Below are 16,060 nucleotides of genomic sequence, written 5' to 3'. Positions count from 1 at the left end.
ACAGAAAGTTTTTCTGATAAATTCTGATTCCGGATTCTGCTCCCTTTGCCACAGCAACATCCCAACCCAGGACCAAAATGGAAAGGTACCCATACATGACGCTACTGTAAAAGATCCGTTGAGGGAGGACAGACAGCCAGAGACTTACTCGGCCAGGCCCAGGATGGTCTCCTTCTTATACTTGCTGTCGGCAGAGAATCTCTGCACATCCACACCGCGGCCCAGGCCCTGCAGTATCTGTGCTTGGGTGAAGTCGGTCAGCCGTTCATTGTACAGGTGCAGCTGGCCAATGAGCTTCTCCAGTTCCTCGGGCCAGGCCACTATGTCATGGTCGTTCACGTGCTTGGTAACCAGTTGGATCAGCATCCTGGGGTCAGCCTGTGAGAGGGCAGGGTGGGCGGGGTCAGCATGTAAGGGGGCAGGGTGGGCGTGGTCAGCCAGTATGTGGGCGTGGTCAGTCTGTATGTGGACGGGGCCAGCCGACGGTGCTTTTATTTAAGGGAACAAACGTGTGGCTCACAATTCATCCACATTAGTGTCATCTATAGGTGTTTTTGACTCAAGACAGGCTTTCTGCAGGTTTCAACAAGTTAAATTTAAGACTTCCAAAGACCTTTTTAAGACCATTATAAATGCTATTTAAGTCCCAATCCACATCCATATTGGCAAAAAAAATATGAGTCCCAAAATTACTTATTGACATCAACATGAACATTGAAGTATTGTTTTTGTTGAGGGGAGAGGCCACAATAACCGACCCACCACACTTTCACACACTAACTGAGCATGCTTTTATTCTGATCAGGCTACACAGTTTGCAATTAATGGTTACTGATTATTGGTTCTGTGTTGGTTTCGTTCTGTAGTTTTGTTATAGTATGATCAATACAAAATTTTCCCAACCACACATTTGAAAGGGAGACTTAATGCAACAAATCAATTATAAGTACTGTCAAAATCGTATTTCACAATTGTAAGACATTTTTAGGCCTAAAATTTAGATCATAGGATTTTAGACTTAAGCCGTTTTTAGGACCCAAGATCGCTACATGGATTCCAGATGCAATATCATGTCTTAGACAAGGCTAATCAGAATAAGGCTGTCTGATGACTACTACACGTTATTCGTGAAGACCAACCACACCAGGGTCCCCGATCTTGCATCTGTGTGTCGCAGGTGCTGGCAATTTCTGATCTGGTGATGGAAACAGGCCAGATAATGCTAGCAAAGTAAGGAGGCACCAGCTGACCTAGTGTTGTAGGCTGTGCCGGATTCTCTAGCTGATGTCGAAGCAATAACGGTGCTCTCAGTCTCTGTCACGATCAGCGGCTCGATACTGCAGACGGTACACACCTTTAACCATGCCCGTAAACATGCATTTTAACGTAGACCCAACATGCAGCAAATGAGGACCACCGGTCGAGCAGGATGAAAAAGCAGCCGGGGCTTTTGTTGTGGGGCAGGTTCAGAGACCCCCCCCCCATCTCAACGACTCGTATCAAAAACTAGGAATCTCCATTAAGATCCCAGCCAATATTATCTCTCCAGTATCACCACCCCCCCCCCCCCCCGCCATCGCTCCCTGGGTTGACGAGGCACTTCGTGGAGCTGCTCATTCATCCCCGAATGCCGATGGAAGCGCCCACAATGCTGCTCGCCCGTATAATGTGCCATGTGAGGCCCACGTCCACCGTGACACCCAGACCGCTGCAAAGATAAAAAAAATAAAAAATAAAATAAATGACATTGAGGGAGGGGCGTTCCTGCTCCACTCATTCCAGATGCAATTTTAGATAGCGGAGATACCAACAATGCAAAACAGCAGCGGCAGCAAGCAACAAATAAATAAGCCGGACCGTTAAAAAGGCGACAGGTGGGCGCTTTGATCGGGCGACGAGAAGGAGAATAAAAGATAAGGAGGCCCTCAGATATCCAGATTAGTAAAACCACAGCGGCTGACCGGAGCACTTAAAGCAGCAAGTTACCCAGTTTGTTAACTGCAGTGCTCTATTCAACCATACGTCCAGGGTAGCTCTTATAAAATATACTTTTTTTTTCCCCCTGGAATTATAAAAAAAACATATATACATTCTCCCTAATCAATGGATTCTAAGAGGGACACACTAATGTTGATTAATCGCAGCAATTTTCCAGTTTTGTTTATATTACTTAATTTAATTTCCTGCGCGGCTGTTTTCTCCATGATTAAGCTTTTAACAGTGGAGGAGAAGCCCGGACGTCTCCTGACCGCTGTGGCGTTAAGCCGTGAGGCCTGGCGATCAATACGCAGCTCAGCGAGACTGAGAGCCGGGAGTTAGACGAATGGCCAGGTTAAAGCCTTAACTTCTTTACTCTGTGGAAGATGTCACGGCACAAATACATCAGGGATACGATTATGCTAAACAGCCCCACCCCCCCCATTAAGGTCGTTCAAGAAGAATTAATATCTTAGTGCCTGTAAGGGAAACACAGGTCCCGCGTGAAAACGCAAATACATAAATGAAAATACAAACTACTGTAAATTAGGAAGCACAGTCTGGCATCTGGCTCTATGATTTAGCCTGCAATAATCTCTGGAATTAGCTGAGCTCTCTGACACCGCTGGGGGGGCTGGGGGGGGATGATGGCAGCGACGGTGCTCAGACTAACCCACAGTGAACATGCTCCTGATCTCCGTCAATAAAACCACCTCCTCGGCCCACAGCCTGATATAAGGTTCATGGTAGCGTCTCCAATTTGCTGAGGTGAAGCAGCTGGCGGTGTGAACCCAGCTACAGAGATCTTACCCAGCCAGTCTTGCCCCTGTCCCACAGCTCCCTAGAAGGGGGTCCTGGGGCCCGTCTCGCCCCCTGCCCCACAGCTACCGAGAGAGAAGGGGGCCCTGGGGCCCGTCTCGCCAGCGCCCCAAAGCTCCCGAGATGGGGGCCCCGGGGCCCGTCTCACCCCCGCCCCACAGCTCCCGAGAGAGATGGGGGCCCCGGGGCCCGTCTCGCCCCCTGCCCCACAGCTCCCGAGATGGGGGCATTGGGGCCTGTCTCGCCCCCTGCCCCACAGCTCCTGAGAGAGATGGGGGGCCCCGGGGCCCGTCTCGCCCCCTGCCCCACAGCTCCTGAGAGAGATGGGGGCCCCGGGGCCCGTCTCGCCCCCTGCCCCACAGCTCCTGAAATGGGGGCCCCGGGGCCCGTCTCGCCCCCTGCCCCACAGCTCCCGAGATGGGGGCCCTGGGGCCCGTCTCGCCCCCCGCCCCACAGCTCCCGAGAGAGATGGGGGCCCCGGGGCCCGTCTCGCCCCCCGCCCCACAGCTCCCGAGAGAGATGGGGGCCCCGGGGCCCGTCTCGCCCCCCGCCCCACAGCTCCTGAGATGGCGCAGTGGAGTTGCGCTCTGATCTAGACTCCAGGGCACCATGCTAAAAACAGAAACACCGCAGCATCACAAAGCACTTCTGACAAGGTGATGGGAAGATGCTCCAAGACAGAACCCCCCAACCCCCAGTACAGGGGCCATCTTTCCATTATCCGGGATTATTGGCCTTAGAAGGCTGCAGCCCCTGAATGGGTACAGAGCCCCCCCATACTGGTGCGCTCCAGCAGTCCTGGCCTGACAAAATGCCATCGTGCCACAGCCTGTGTGATGGGTAAGCCAGCTAGACACTCAATGGCGCCCTCCTCTGAGGAGTAGTGGACTGGTCGCAGTTTCATCTTTCGCAAACTGGCTACTAGGTCTTGCTACGAGGGTCTCTAAGTGGTACCAAAGACTAGGTGTGGGATACTCCTCTGAATCCCCGGAGGGTGCCTACTACAGCATCCCTGACTAAAGCACTTAATCTGAATCATTGGTTTATTAACATAATAAAATACCCACCTGCATAAACTGTTGAATAAGAGCTAAATTCAGTAACAGGCCCCCCGGTAGCAAAGTTAACCATTTCATAGAACTGGGCCACCCTTCTTGTAAAAATATGCATTCTGATTTGCGTCAGCATTCAGCATAAATGTTTAAATGTTATTATTTTAAGTGTAATTAACAATTATACTACGCCTACTGCACATTAAGTCACTGATAACCTACATAGGGGGGGATGTCTGAAGGCACAGGACTCTAATGGGAGGATGTGTCACGCATGTGATGGCGAATGCTAATCGACAAAGCGCCTCAGTAGGGGTGGAAAAGCCAGCGGGGGTGGGCATCACAACAGGGGAGTTTGCTTCCGGGAGGGGGGGCAGCAGGTGGCCAATCACACTGTGAGTCAGCAGTTCATCACGAGACCACAGGGCAGCTGGGGATGTCAGAGGGGATGAAACGGCACAAATTTGCAAAACTACACAAATTCGCAGATTCCTCTAGGCTCGCTCCACAAAACAACAACACTTCCAGCGCCTTCAAAACCACCTACCTCTATGGGGGTGTTAAGGAGGAGGATGAGGGGGGACTTTTATTTTGGTCTAAGGATAATAAAGTCAATTTGCTGAATTCCACTACGTGAATTAGCACATAACCATTAACTGTCCTATTAAGTGAAAGAAAAGTAATTGGACAATTTGAGAGGTGGGGGTTGGCTGTTTGTCACAGAAAACATGATCAGGTTTACACTCCTACATGTGACAGAATTATACACTTCAGTTTGATGAAAACATTATGTTAGCTTGCAAATGCCATGCAAACTGTATGCGTATTTGTTATGTAATGGTTCAGAACATCCACGGGCGTGAATTGCAGCAGCAGCTGTAAGAGACAACCGTCACGAGCACATCGCACGACTCGGCAAAGAGATAAGATTCACAAAGCCTCACTGCACGGATCATGCATTTCCATTACACCCCGTAACACCTCAAACTCCATCTTTTGCATAAACAGGATGCGCCACCATGGTGGGATGGATGACAAGAAAAGAAGAACCCAGAAGAGACACTGTACAAACATCAGCGGCACAAAGCGAGGTAATCGCGTAAGAAAGGATGGAGCCATGCCATCTCAGGGACAGGCTGGGGCCCTGGTGTGTTTGCACCGCAGATGTCCGCCCTGCCAGATTTACCGTAACTCAACCGAACAAAATCCGAGGCGGGAAGCGGATCGCTAATCGGCAGCTGGCCAGACCCTACCTGAAGCAACCCTTTCTAAGGTCACCGTGACTCGGTTCAGATGACCCCAGATGCATCAGCAGAGAGTCAGAACGGCGCAACCCCACCGATAATTACACCCTGAGGCCGACAGTAATGACCGACATTCACACACAAACACTGTGGCATAAACACTTTTCTATGCTACCCTTGTAGGATCCTTCATTACTTTATCACCTGCCCTCCTGCTTAAATATGGACTTAAAATGGAAGGTGCACGAATGAAAATAAATCTCAATGTTTTTTTAAATAAAATTATATACATACAAACTCAGAAAAGAACTGCAACAAAAAGCGCATGATATTATGAGTGTTGTGTAAATTACTGCCAAGAGCTGTCATAAATCAAATTTCCAGCAAGTGGCTCAGAGCACAGATCCAGAACGCATCCTGGGAGGAGGTTCAGGATGAGAGGCAGGGAATGGTCTGGCCCGGACTCCAGTCCACGGTAGGGTGGGTTGCGTGTGTGCGTGTGGTTTCCAGTACACTGTAGGTGTGTGTGAGTGTTTGTTTTAGCCCACAACGGGTGTGTGTGTGTGTTAATGTCCACCATTGCTGTGTGTGCACGCGTGCTAATACCCACAGTAGCCGTGTGCGTGTGCTAATGCTCACTGTGTGTGCGCATGCTAATGCCCACTGTAGCAGTGTGTGCATGTGCTAATGCCCACTGTAGCCGTGTGCGCGTGCTAATGCCCACTGTAGCTGTGTGTGCGTGTGCCAATGCCCACTGTTACTGTGTGTGCGTGTGCCAATGCCCACTGTAGCAGTGTGAGTGTGTGTGCTAATGCCCACTGTAACCGTGTGTGCGTGTGACAATGCCCACTGTAACCGTGTTTGCGTGTGACAATGCCCACTGTAACCGTGTGTGCGTGTGACAATGCCCACTGCAACCGTGTGTGCGTGTGACAATGCCCACTGTAGCCGTGTGTGCGTGTGCCAATGCCCACTGTAGCCGTGTGTGCGTGTGCCAATGCCCACTGTAGCCGTGTGTGCGTGTGCCAATGCCCACTGTAGCCGTGTGTGCGTGTGCCAATGCCCACTGTAGCCGTGTGTGCGTGTGCCAATGCCCACTGTAGCCGTGTGTGCGTGTGCCAATGCCCACTGTAGCCGTGTGTGCGTGTGCCAATGCCCACTGTAGCCGTGTGTGTGCGTGCTAATGCCCACTGCAGCTGTGTGTGCGAGCGTGTTCATGCCCACTGCAGCTGTGTGTGGTGTATTAATGCCCACTGCAGCCGTGTGTGAGCGTGCTAATGTCCACTGCAGTCGTGTGTGAGCATGCTAATGCCCACTGCAGCCGTGTGTGAGGTGTGCTAATGCCCACTGTAGCCCCGTGCGTGGCGTGTTAATGCCCACTGTAGCTGTGTGTGTGTGCATGCTAATTCTCACTATTGCTGTGTGCATGCATGTTAATGCCTTCTGTGGCTATGTGTGTACTAATTCCCACTGTAACTATTTGTGCACTAGTAGCCTCACTGTAGCCACATGTGCGCTAACGCTCACTATATGCTGTAGCTATGTGTGTGCGCTAACGCTCACTATATGCTGTAGCTATGTGTGTGCACTAATGCTCACTGTATGCTATAGCTATGTGTGTGCACTAATGCTCACTGTATGCTATAGCTATGTGTGTGCGCTAATGCTCACTGTATGCTATAGCTATGTGTGTGCGCTAATGCTCACTGTATGCTATAGCTATGTGTGTGCGCTAATGCTCACTGTATGCTATAGCTATGTGTGTGCGCTAATGCTCACTGTATGCTATAGCTATGTGTGTGCCCTAATGCTCACTGTATGCTATAGCTATGTGTGTGCGCTAATGCTCACTGTATGCTATAGCTATGTGTGTGCGCTAATGCTCACTGTATGCTGTAGCTATGTGTGTGCGCTAATGATTATTGTAGCTGAGTGTCTGCAAATGCACAATATGGGTAAGCCAGTACACTATGCACCCACCAGTACTCCTCACCAAGATTCCTTAGGGGGAAGGGGAAGAACACTGAGTACGACAGCAGATGACATGAATAGGGGCAGGGGACAGGACGTGTGCGTGAGTACTGAGCCCCAGTGGCCAATTCACAGCTCTGGAGGCACCAGACGGGGGCTGATGCCTCCCAAACCTCCTCACGTTAAATGCTGCCATGAGAATATTCAAAACAAAAAAAGAACAGTAATCATACACATATGATCCTCCATACTGAATATATACATTTTCTATCCAAACACTGCACTGGAAGAAAAGAGAACCTGCTGAAGTTGTATTAATCACCGGCGCAGCAAGCTGACGGTAGACCTGCTCTAACAGGGCCTGCTGAAATCACGGGGCTGGAGGATCCCAATATGACACTGGGACAAGGATCCTCCCTGCTTTCACGATTTCCTGCGACATTCTGCAAACAACTTGCGATGGCGGTTCTACTGGGTGTTGGCTGCAGCCGCAGACAGGCGCGAGAGACAGGGGAACTTTTGGGGGCTTTGTTCCTCTGTTCTGCGGACGCTACGTTCCCGTGTTCCAGTCGGGCCTACAGACTCCCTCCAGCTCAGCAAAATGAAACAGCTCAGCCTTTGCGAAGCGGGCACTGGGGATAGGGTTATAAACAAGCAGGATTTATTTAAGATCGCAATTTGGAATGAGGCTTGGGGATAAAACCTTCTCCACTTCATTAAAAAACAGCATCTGGACAAATTTTATCCCTGCTAAGAACTTTGTTTGGAAGTCGATTGAAATGTAAAGATGGACATTTAACTGACGTTCCAGCAGCAGTTACCCTAGAGGAGTCGATGATGAGTCCAGCTTACGATTAGAGGCTGGAAAAGCAGCCATACCCTATTAGCTTCCTGCGTCGACGTCACAGACCGATCTTTCCCGTACGCTATGTCCATCTAACCTCGGACCCCTGAGAGGCTCCGCCATGTCGTTTCATTCCCATCGGATCCCGCTAAAAAGTTGAACATCAGCCTTAATGAATCTCCAGGCAAAGATGCACAAGGAAATGACGTAAAAGAATAACCGAATCGGAGCTTTGGCCATCGTTCGCTTTCGAAAGTTCGACCTCAGAAGAGAGGACGGGGTGTGAACCTTCAATGACGTTAGCATAAAAAACGAGACCTTTAAAAAAGGTATTTACCCAGGACGCCAGGCACTCACCCGGTACAGAGCGTGACACTTGTCCTTGAAGCAGGGAGCCAATCGTGAATATATTTGCAAGGCGTAATAATAAGCAGCCAGCTGTAGCGATAGTGCGGATGGAGGAAGCTTCTCAAAACACTTGTTGGCGTCCAGGACCTAAATCAGAATATAAATTAGTGTTCTCGAGACAAGTGGCATCGGCAACGGCGAGATGCAATTACACCGATGGCAGGTACAGAGAGCTGTGATCACTCTCCCCTTCAGTGGCATGGGAAGGAGAAAGGCCATGACGCCCCCACCCCCTCCGGCGAGCCCGACACAGGAACCCCACCGTGTAAACATAAGTAGCTCCGTCAGGCTGTGGCACAAGCCGGCTCAGGTTTCTGACTAGTGGTTAACAATTAGGCCAAGGTCCGCCATTTTGGGGGGACACTTGGTAGGCATTCTGGGCTCCAGCAGAGAGCCCAGGTGGGAGGGGTTGTGTATCACGGGGGTCCCAGTAATGTCATTTTTTTCCCTGGATCCGGTGATGACACTGTTCAGTCAATGATTTTGAATCCTGTGTCCACACCACTACACGTATGCAGATGTGTGTGTGTGTATATGTGTGCGGGTTATGTATATATTATAGTGTGGGGACCAAATGTCCCCACAAAGTGATAAAAACCTATTACTTTGACATTGTGGGGACCATTTTTCTCGTTCCCCACAAGGGGAAATTCAATATGACAAAAATCTGTCACTGCAGTCAAATAACTAAAAATGTCAAAAGTCTTGTATTTTTGTTTGGTTAAGGTTAGGGCTGGGTAGGGGTTAAGGTTGTCATTGTTGGGATTATGGTTTGCTAATGAAAATGAATGAGCACTCCCCAGCTTTATTTGTGTGTGTGTGTGTAGGAACACAAGCCAAGATGGAATGCAGGGAGGCTTAAAGGCAAAATTCACCCCAAATAAAAAAAATAAAAAAAAAAAGTGTTTCAGATGCTGTAGGGCTGTTTATCTATCTAGATCAGTGTTTTTCAACCCGGCCCTCCGGGATCCCCAGACAGTGCATGATTTTGCTCCCTCCCAGCTCTGGGACTGTCTGGCAGGGAGCTGGGAGGGAGCAAAAACAAACTGGCTAGTGGTTCCTGAGGACTGGGCTGGGAAACATTGATGTAGATTGTTGAGTTGACAGGTGCCTAGTTTCAGAGATATCGGCCGAAGAATTGTCAGTCTTCTTGCAAATATAATGGCATTTTTTTCTGTGGTAATTAAAGTGCCAGAAAAATACATTTGAAAAATTCAACAGCAATGTCACTCATCAGAAATCATGACCTGGTTACTCAAGATAATCCACGGACCTTATAGCAGTTTGAGGCTTCTACTATACGGCTTCTTTCTACCAAACATCACACATCAACCATAAAACTGTGCAGAAGTTATGGTCTCATTGTCAGCAGCGCGAATGGCCGGGCACTAACTTCATGCCCTACAGCATATCTGCAACATGTCGTATTTTTTTTTTTTTTGTTTTGGGGTGAATTGCCTTTTTAATGTTCGGCAGGAATGCCACAGCCTGAGGACTCTGGACACAGGGGCGAGAGGGCAGTATGTTCTCAACTTCAGAGTTCAATGAACTCTTAAAAATGTGATCAGAGTGTTTGCTATTTTCCACAGCAGCGTGGAGTATTCTTCTTCAAATATGTTCAACTTGGCTGAACTTGGAAGAAGCCTTTTTTTTTTTTTTTTTTTAAATCAAGAGGTTTTACTGAGGACAACATTCAAGGTGGCATTTTATAGATGCAGCAGAAAAAAAAATTCAGTGCAGTCCCCACTGGTTGTAGAGCTTATAAGTCTGCTTAGATTTCTAAAGACAATGAGAGACGTTAATCTTAGGCATCTGTGCTTAGTTTGAGGAAATGTGCTAAAAACCCACCAGCTTAAAAACTTCAGCAAAAACACTGGATCCATTATCTTGATCATTTATTTCTCTTAAGCTCTGGAAACCAGACCTGCACAGAGCACGCTGTAATCATTCTCCCCTCCATTTGAGTTTTATGCCATCATTTGAGATACAGATGTTAGAGGACAGTTAATGACCTGTAAGGGGTTACTTATCAACTATTTTATTAAAATATATTATGTTTATAGTACTAGATAGTGAACTTGAAGTAAACAGTTCTCTCAATATCAAAAACAGGGTTATAAAGATTATGAAGCTCGCACTACTTTGTCTGAAATGTGTCAGCCTGATTGCAAATCAGACAAGGTTACTAAGATCGTACACTTCTTCTCAAAAACAAGTACTGTACCCCACAGAGCTGCTTTTCTCCTTAGGAGAGAGAGAGAGAGATCGTACCTGAGGCAGGGCGAGCAGGTAGGCCAACGCCAGCATCGTGTCCTTGGGTAGAGCATCGCCGGCCAGCTGGAGGAGAACTGAGGCAGGGGGGGGGGAAAAAACGATGCTGTGAACGTCACGAAGCAGCAGCAGAGGCAGGAGCGGAGGCAGCAGCGGCATATGGCCTGCACCAGGCGAGCCAAGACGTCTGCGGTGCCTCCAGCATCTCAACGAGTCTCAGCGCAGTTCTTATCAAAACACCGAACCGGCAGTCCGTTTCATCAATAACCCTAAAAATATTTCTTGCTTTCCCTGCACGGATTTCCTTGAACTGAAAAATATAAACATGTCCATTAAGTTGGTTAAAAATGTTAGAAACATACCCGCAATGACAAACATGCTCGCAATGTTACAAAAAAAGTACACAAGACACAAGCAGACAACATACATCATAAATCCAGTATTAGATGCGTTCTAATCGAAAGACTTGTCAGATTGAACTTTTCAAGCTAAGTGATCCATAATACTTGAAAACCTCCCTGGAAACATCAGCTAGGATGTTACCTCATCCTTCCTTATTCCACCCGCACTTCAGTACCAACCAGTGAAAAAGAATGTCAGACACTGACTCCACCGTCGACTTACAGGACTCCGGGGAAGGAGACCCAGGGTCTGCACGGCAGAACCTCTGCGTTTCCCGCCGTGTTCCAGTTGCCGTGAAGATATAGGCAAACCGCGATCAGATACAAATTCCTTTCTAATGGCAGCTTGAGAAACTCATGCAAAGGCGTCAAGTGAAGGCTTTGAGGAGCGACTGGGTCAGTGACGCGATGGCCTTGGCCTCCTGTGATCCATCTGCAAGTCCTACGTGCCGTCACAACAGTCCTTCATCAATCCTCTGATGTGATGGCAAATCTAAATTCTAGAGGTTGCCTTAAAAAGTCAAGTACAGATTGAAATAAAACTCAAGCCTTGCCTTCCCAGCCCCCACCCCCATAGGTCTGCATTGTGAGCTGGGGATTTACATCGATTTTCCAGTTAGGTAAATCCATCTTCCTCTACTGGTCTTGATATTTGACTAGGTACCATCTCCCTTGTATCACAATACCCCAGATTATTTACTGTTGCCAGAAAGGCACAGGCTCACATTAACCAATCAATATGAGAGCATTCTTCCAGACGTTCATATTGACCATCCATTCATGCATCATCAAGACATACAGCTTTCCTCTAATATAAATTGGGACCTTCTCTGTTGCGACAGATACTTGCTCTGAATGCACGAAGTTTGCAGCCATTTCTGAAGCTTCTGTGAGATATGGACCAGAGAGCAAGCTTTTATATATAAAATAATAATAGCAGTGAATGGAAAGGCTACCGGTTCAAGTCTCAAGAGGAGTCCTGCTATTGTACCCTCGAGTAACGTAATTAACCTGAATGGTTTTGGTGGAAAAATTGGGCTGTATAATGAGTAAAGTGAAAAACTGCAGCACGTGCAGTGTTTTATAAAAAAAAAAAGGAGTTGAATTCCCTCTCATATTTAATTTTAGCTAGCCAGTAAGGCCTCTCCGGTTGCCTGGAAGGGATATACAAGGCCTCATTTGCATAAAACATGTCTTTCGCCGGAGCACATCATTAGGAGATGAGGACTACAGACCTTGAGAGCAGGATGCATACTGCATAATCACACTGTCCTCCTCAACCGGACCGTCAGTGAGGCCTGAGGAAGGGTGTGACTGCCACCATCGCAGGGGACGAGGTGCGCGTGTGTGTGTGTGTGTGTGTGTGTGTGTGTGTGTGTGTGTGTGTGTGTGTGTATGTCGGGGGGGGGGTTTGCAAGCTGCCAGAAACCAGAGGATGATTACAGGCCCACAGAAAGCCTGAGTGGGGGGCCCAGTGGTGCAGATTAATGACTTTGGCAAGTGACAGCTTCTCGAGGAGAACGGACCTCTATTTGGATGACACTGCGTTTATCTTTGCTGAAAAGAAAGAGAAAAGCGGACGGCTACTAGGGCTCCAGCTCTAAATGGGCCCGTTTCCGATTAGAAAGCGAACAGTCATCCATTACGAAATGAAACGTGTCCTACATACAGGCAAAGCCGAAAGGTGAACTGGCGCACGTGTACGGCCTCCCCACCCTCTGCTGAAGAGGACAGAAGCTCACCCTACTTTGCAAGCCTGTGCAGACTGGGGAATTATCCAACTGTGACAAAGCAAAGTGCTGCAATACCGGAATACACTTTATGTGGTGACGTTATGGTGAATCTAGGGCGGCGGCTCTGCATCAGTGTTTCCCAATCTGGTCCTCGGGGCCTCAGACAGATCATGTTTTTGCTCCCTCCCAACTGACTGGTAGGGTGCTCGGGAGGAGCAAAAACATTGACCACCTGTGGGAAACCTAGGACCAGACTGGGAAACAATGGCACTTCTACAGGCATTTCTCAGCAGGTGCTGGGCCTTCAGTATGGCACAGGGTGCTAAAACGCTATGATAAGATGTCTCATCCCTTCAAAACTTCATTGCAGCTACAGAGCACTGTTTAGGGTAACGAAAATATATAAATAGAAGAGGCATAAAATAAATGGAGGAAAAGAGGTGAAGTGCATGGTTTAACACCTTCTGTGGTTCTGATACTCATTTGAGGCATCATCCGTGCGTGGGGCCTCATGACCTTGCCTTGTACAGAACATTAAATCTGCATGCTTCCATACCATGGATATTAAGCCTCACAGCTGACGCATTAATCCTGAGGATTTGGATAAACTCCTGTGATATTCAGTGAGAAAGTGTGTGTGTGTACATATGTGTTTTATAATAATCTAGAATGACGAGGGAGGCGTCTTGATCTACGGTGACCAGATAATCCATGTCAGGGAGGATACTCTGAGCTAGGACAGGAATTGTAAATTACCATTTCAATTAGACGGACCTGGATTTCACTTGAGCACTGAGTTCTTGCTGTGTGCTGATTGGTCAGTCTCCTATAATCATGCATGTGTCACTAATACTGATGTCAAATAGCTGGATGAGTCTTTCAGTCAAGGAAATAAACCAGTCAAAGCACAAGAAGAGCTGAACTATTTAGCCGAGCATAGGAGCCTTTCAGTTTGAAACCCGAAGTAGCTCAATGTGTCCTCCCCGACATGGATTATCTGGTCCCCCTAGTCTTGATCAGCATAGCTTAATCTACCACCAAAAAAAAAAAACCTTCATTCACCTGTTGATCTACTGGATCATTATTGTCCCTCGGGGGCCTGGCTCCTGAGACTCACCTGATGATATACGAGGTCATTATAGACATTTAGGAGGCAGTCTCCTCTGAGACTCACCTGATGATCTACCAGGTCATTATAGACATTTAGGAGGCAGTCTCCTCTGAGACTCACCTGATGATATACGAAGTCATTATAGACATTTAGGAGGCAGTCTCCTCTGAGACTCACCTGTTGATCTACCAGATCATCATTGCCCTACGGGATGCAGTCTCCTCTGAGACTCACCTGATGATATACCAGGTCATTATAGACATTTAGGAGGCAGTCTCCTCTGAGACTCACCTGATGATATATGAAGTCATTATAGACATTTAGGAGGCAGTCTCCTCTGAGACTCACCTATTGATCTACCAGATCATCATTGCCCTACGGGATGCAGTCTCCTCTGAGACTCACCTGATGATATACCAGGTCATTATAGACATTTGGGAGGCAGTCTCCTCTGAGACTCACCTGATGATATACCAGGTCATTATAGACATTTAGGAGGCAGTCTCCTCTGAGACTCACCTGATGATATACCAGGTCATTATAGACATTTAGGAGGCAGTCTCCTCTGAGACTCACCTGATGATATACCAGGTCATTATAGACATTTAGGAGGCAGTCTCCTCTGAGACTCACCTGTTGATCTACCAGATCATCATTGCCCTACGGGATTCAGTCTCCTCTGAGACTCACCTGATGATATACGAGGTCATTATAGACATTTGGGATGCAGTCTCCTCTGAGACTCACCTGATGATATACTGTACCAGATCATCATTGCCCTATGGGATGCAGTCTCCTCTGAGACTCACCTGATGATATACGAGGTCATTATAGACATTTGGGAGGCAGTCTCCTCTGAGACTCACCTGATGATATACGAGGTCATTATAGACATTTAGGAGCCAGTCTCCTCTGAGACTCACCTGTTGATCTACCAGATCATCATTGCCCTACGGGATGCAGTCTCCTCTGAGACTCACCTGATGATATACCAGGTCATTATAGACATTTGGGATGCAGTCTCCTCTGAGACTCACCTGATGATATACCAGGTCATTATAGAAATTTGGGATGCAGTCTCCTCTGAGACTCACCTGATGATATACCAGGTCATTATAGACATTTGGCAGGCAGTCTCCTCTGAGACTCACCTGATGATATACCAGGTCATTATAGACATTTAGGAGGCAGTCTCCTCTGAGACTCACCTGATGATATACAAAGTCATTATAGACATTTAGGAGGCAGTCTCCTCTGAGATTCACCTGTTGATCTACCAGATCATCATTGCCCTACGGGATTCAGTCTCCTCTGAGACTCACCTGATGATATACGAGGTCATTATAGACATTTGGGATGCAGTCTCCTCTGAGACTCACCTGATGATATACGAAGTCATTATAGACATTTAGGAGGCAGTCTCCTCTGAGACTCACCTGATGATATACGAAGTCATTATAGACATTTAGGAGGCAGTCTCCTCTGAGACTCACCTGTTGATCTACCAGATCATCATTGCCCTACGGGATGCAGTCTCCTCTGAGACTCACCTGATGATATACCAGGTCATTATAGACATTTGGGAGGCAGTCTCCTCTGAGACTCACCTGATGATATACCAGGTCATTATAGACATTTAGGAGGCAGTCTCCTCTGAGACTCACCTGTTGATCTACCAGATCATCATTGCCCTACGGGATTCAGTCTCCTCTGAGATTCACCTGTTGATCTACCAGATCATCATTGCCCTACGGGATTCAGTCTCCTCTGAGACTCACCTGATGATATACGAGGTCATTATAGACATTTGGGATGCAGTCTCCTCTGAGACTCACCTGATGATATACGAAGTCATTATAGACATTTAGGAGGCAGTCTCCTCTGAGACTCACCTGATGATATACGAAGTCATTATAGACATTTGGGAGGCAGTCTCCTCTGAGACTCACCTGATGATATACCAGGTCATTATAGACATTTAGGAGGCAGTCTCCTCTGATACTCACCTGTCGATCTACCAGATCATCATTGGCCTACGGGATGCAGTCTCCTCTGAGACTCACCTGATGATATACCAGGTCATTATAGACATTTAGGAGGCAGTCTCCTCTGAGACTCACCTGTTGATCTACCAGATCATCATTGGCCTACGGGATGCAGTCTCCTCTGAGACTCACCTGTTGTTCTCTTCATTACGCTCAAGTGTCCAGCCGTCCCGATACTCCATCT

General features: G+C 47.8%; 1 protein-coding gene across 3 annotated transcripts in view; it reads right to left on the bottom strand.

The window, feature by feature from the left end:
- nbas (NBAS subunit of NRZ tethering complex) overlaps positions 1 to 16,060 on the bottom strand; it is a 128,406-nt gene that overhangs the window by 44,852 nt on the left and 67,494 nt on the right. For all 3 annotated transcript variants that reach the window (XM_072702986.1, XM_072702987.1, XM_072702988.1), the window contains 3 exons: positions 10,587 to 10,663; positions 8,265 to 8,402; positions 149 to 378 (listed from right to left, as the gene is read on the bottom strand). In XM_072702986.1, coding sequence (XP_072559087.1) covers positions 149 to 378; positions 8,265 to 8,402; positions 10,587 to 10,663 — 445 coding nt within the window. The remainder of the gene's footprint in view (positions 1 to 148; positions 379 to 8,264; positions 8,403 to 10,586; positions 10,664 to 16,060) is intronic.

This window comes from Paramormyrops kingsleyae, chromosome 19 (genome assembly GCF_048594095.1).
Source record: "Paramormyrops kingsleyae isolate MSU_618 chromosome 19, PKINGS_0.4, whole genome shotgun sequence".
In the NCBI taxonomy this organism is placed as follows: domain Eukaryota; kingdom Metazoa; phylum Chordata; class Actinopteri; order Osteoglossiformes; family Mormyridae; genus Paramormyrops; species Paramormyrops kingsleyae.
The sequence above is the reverse complement of the archived record's forward strand: the minus strand, read 5'-3'. Positions and strand labels throughout refer to the sequence as shown.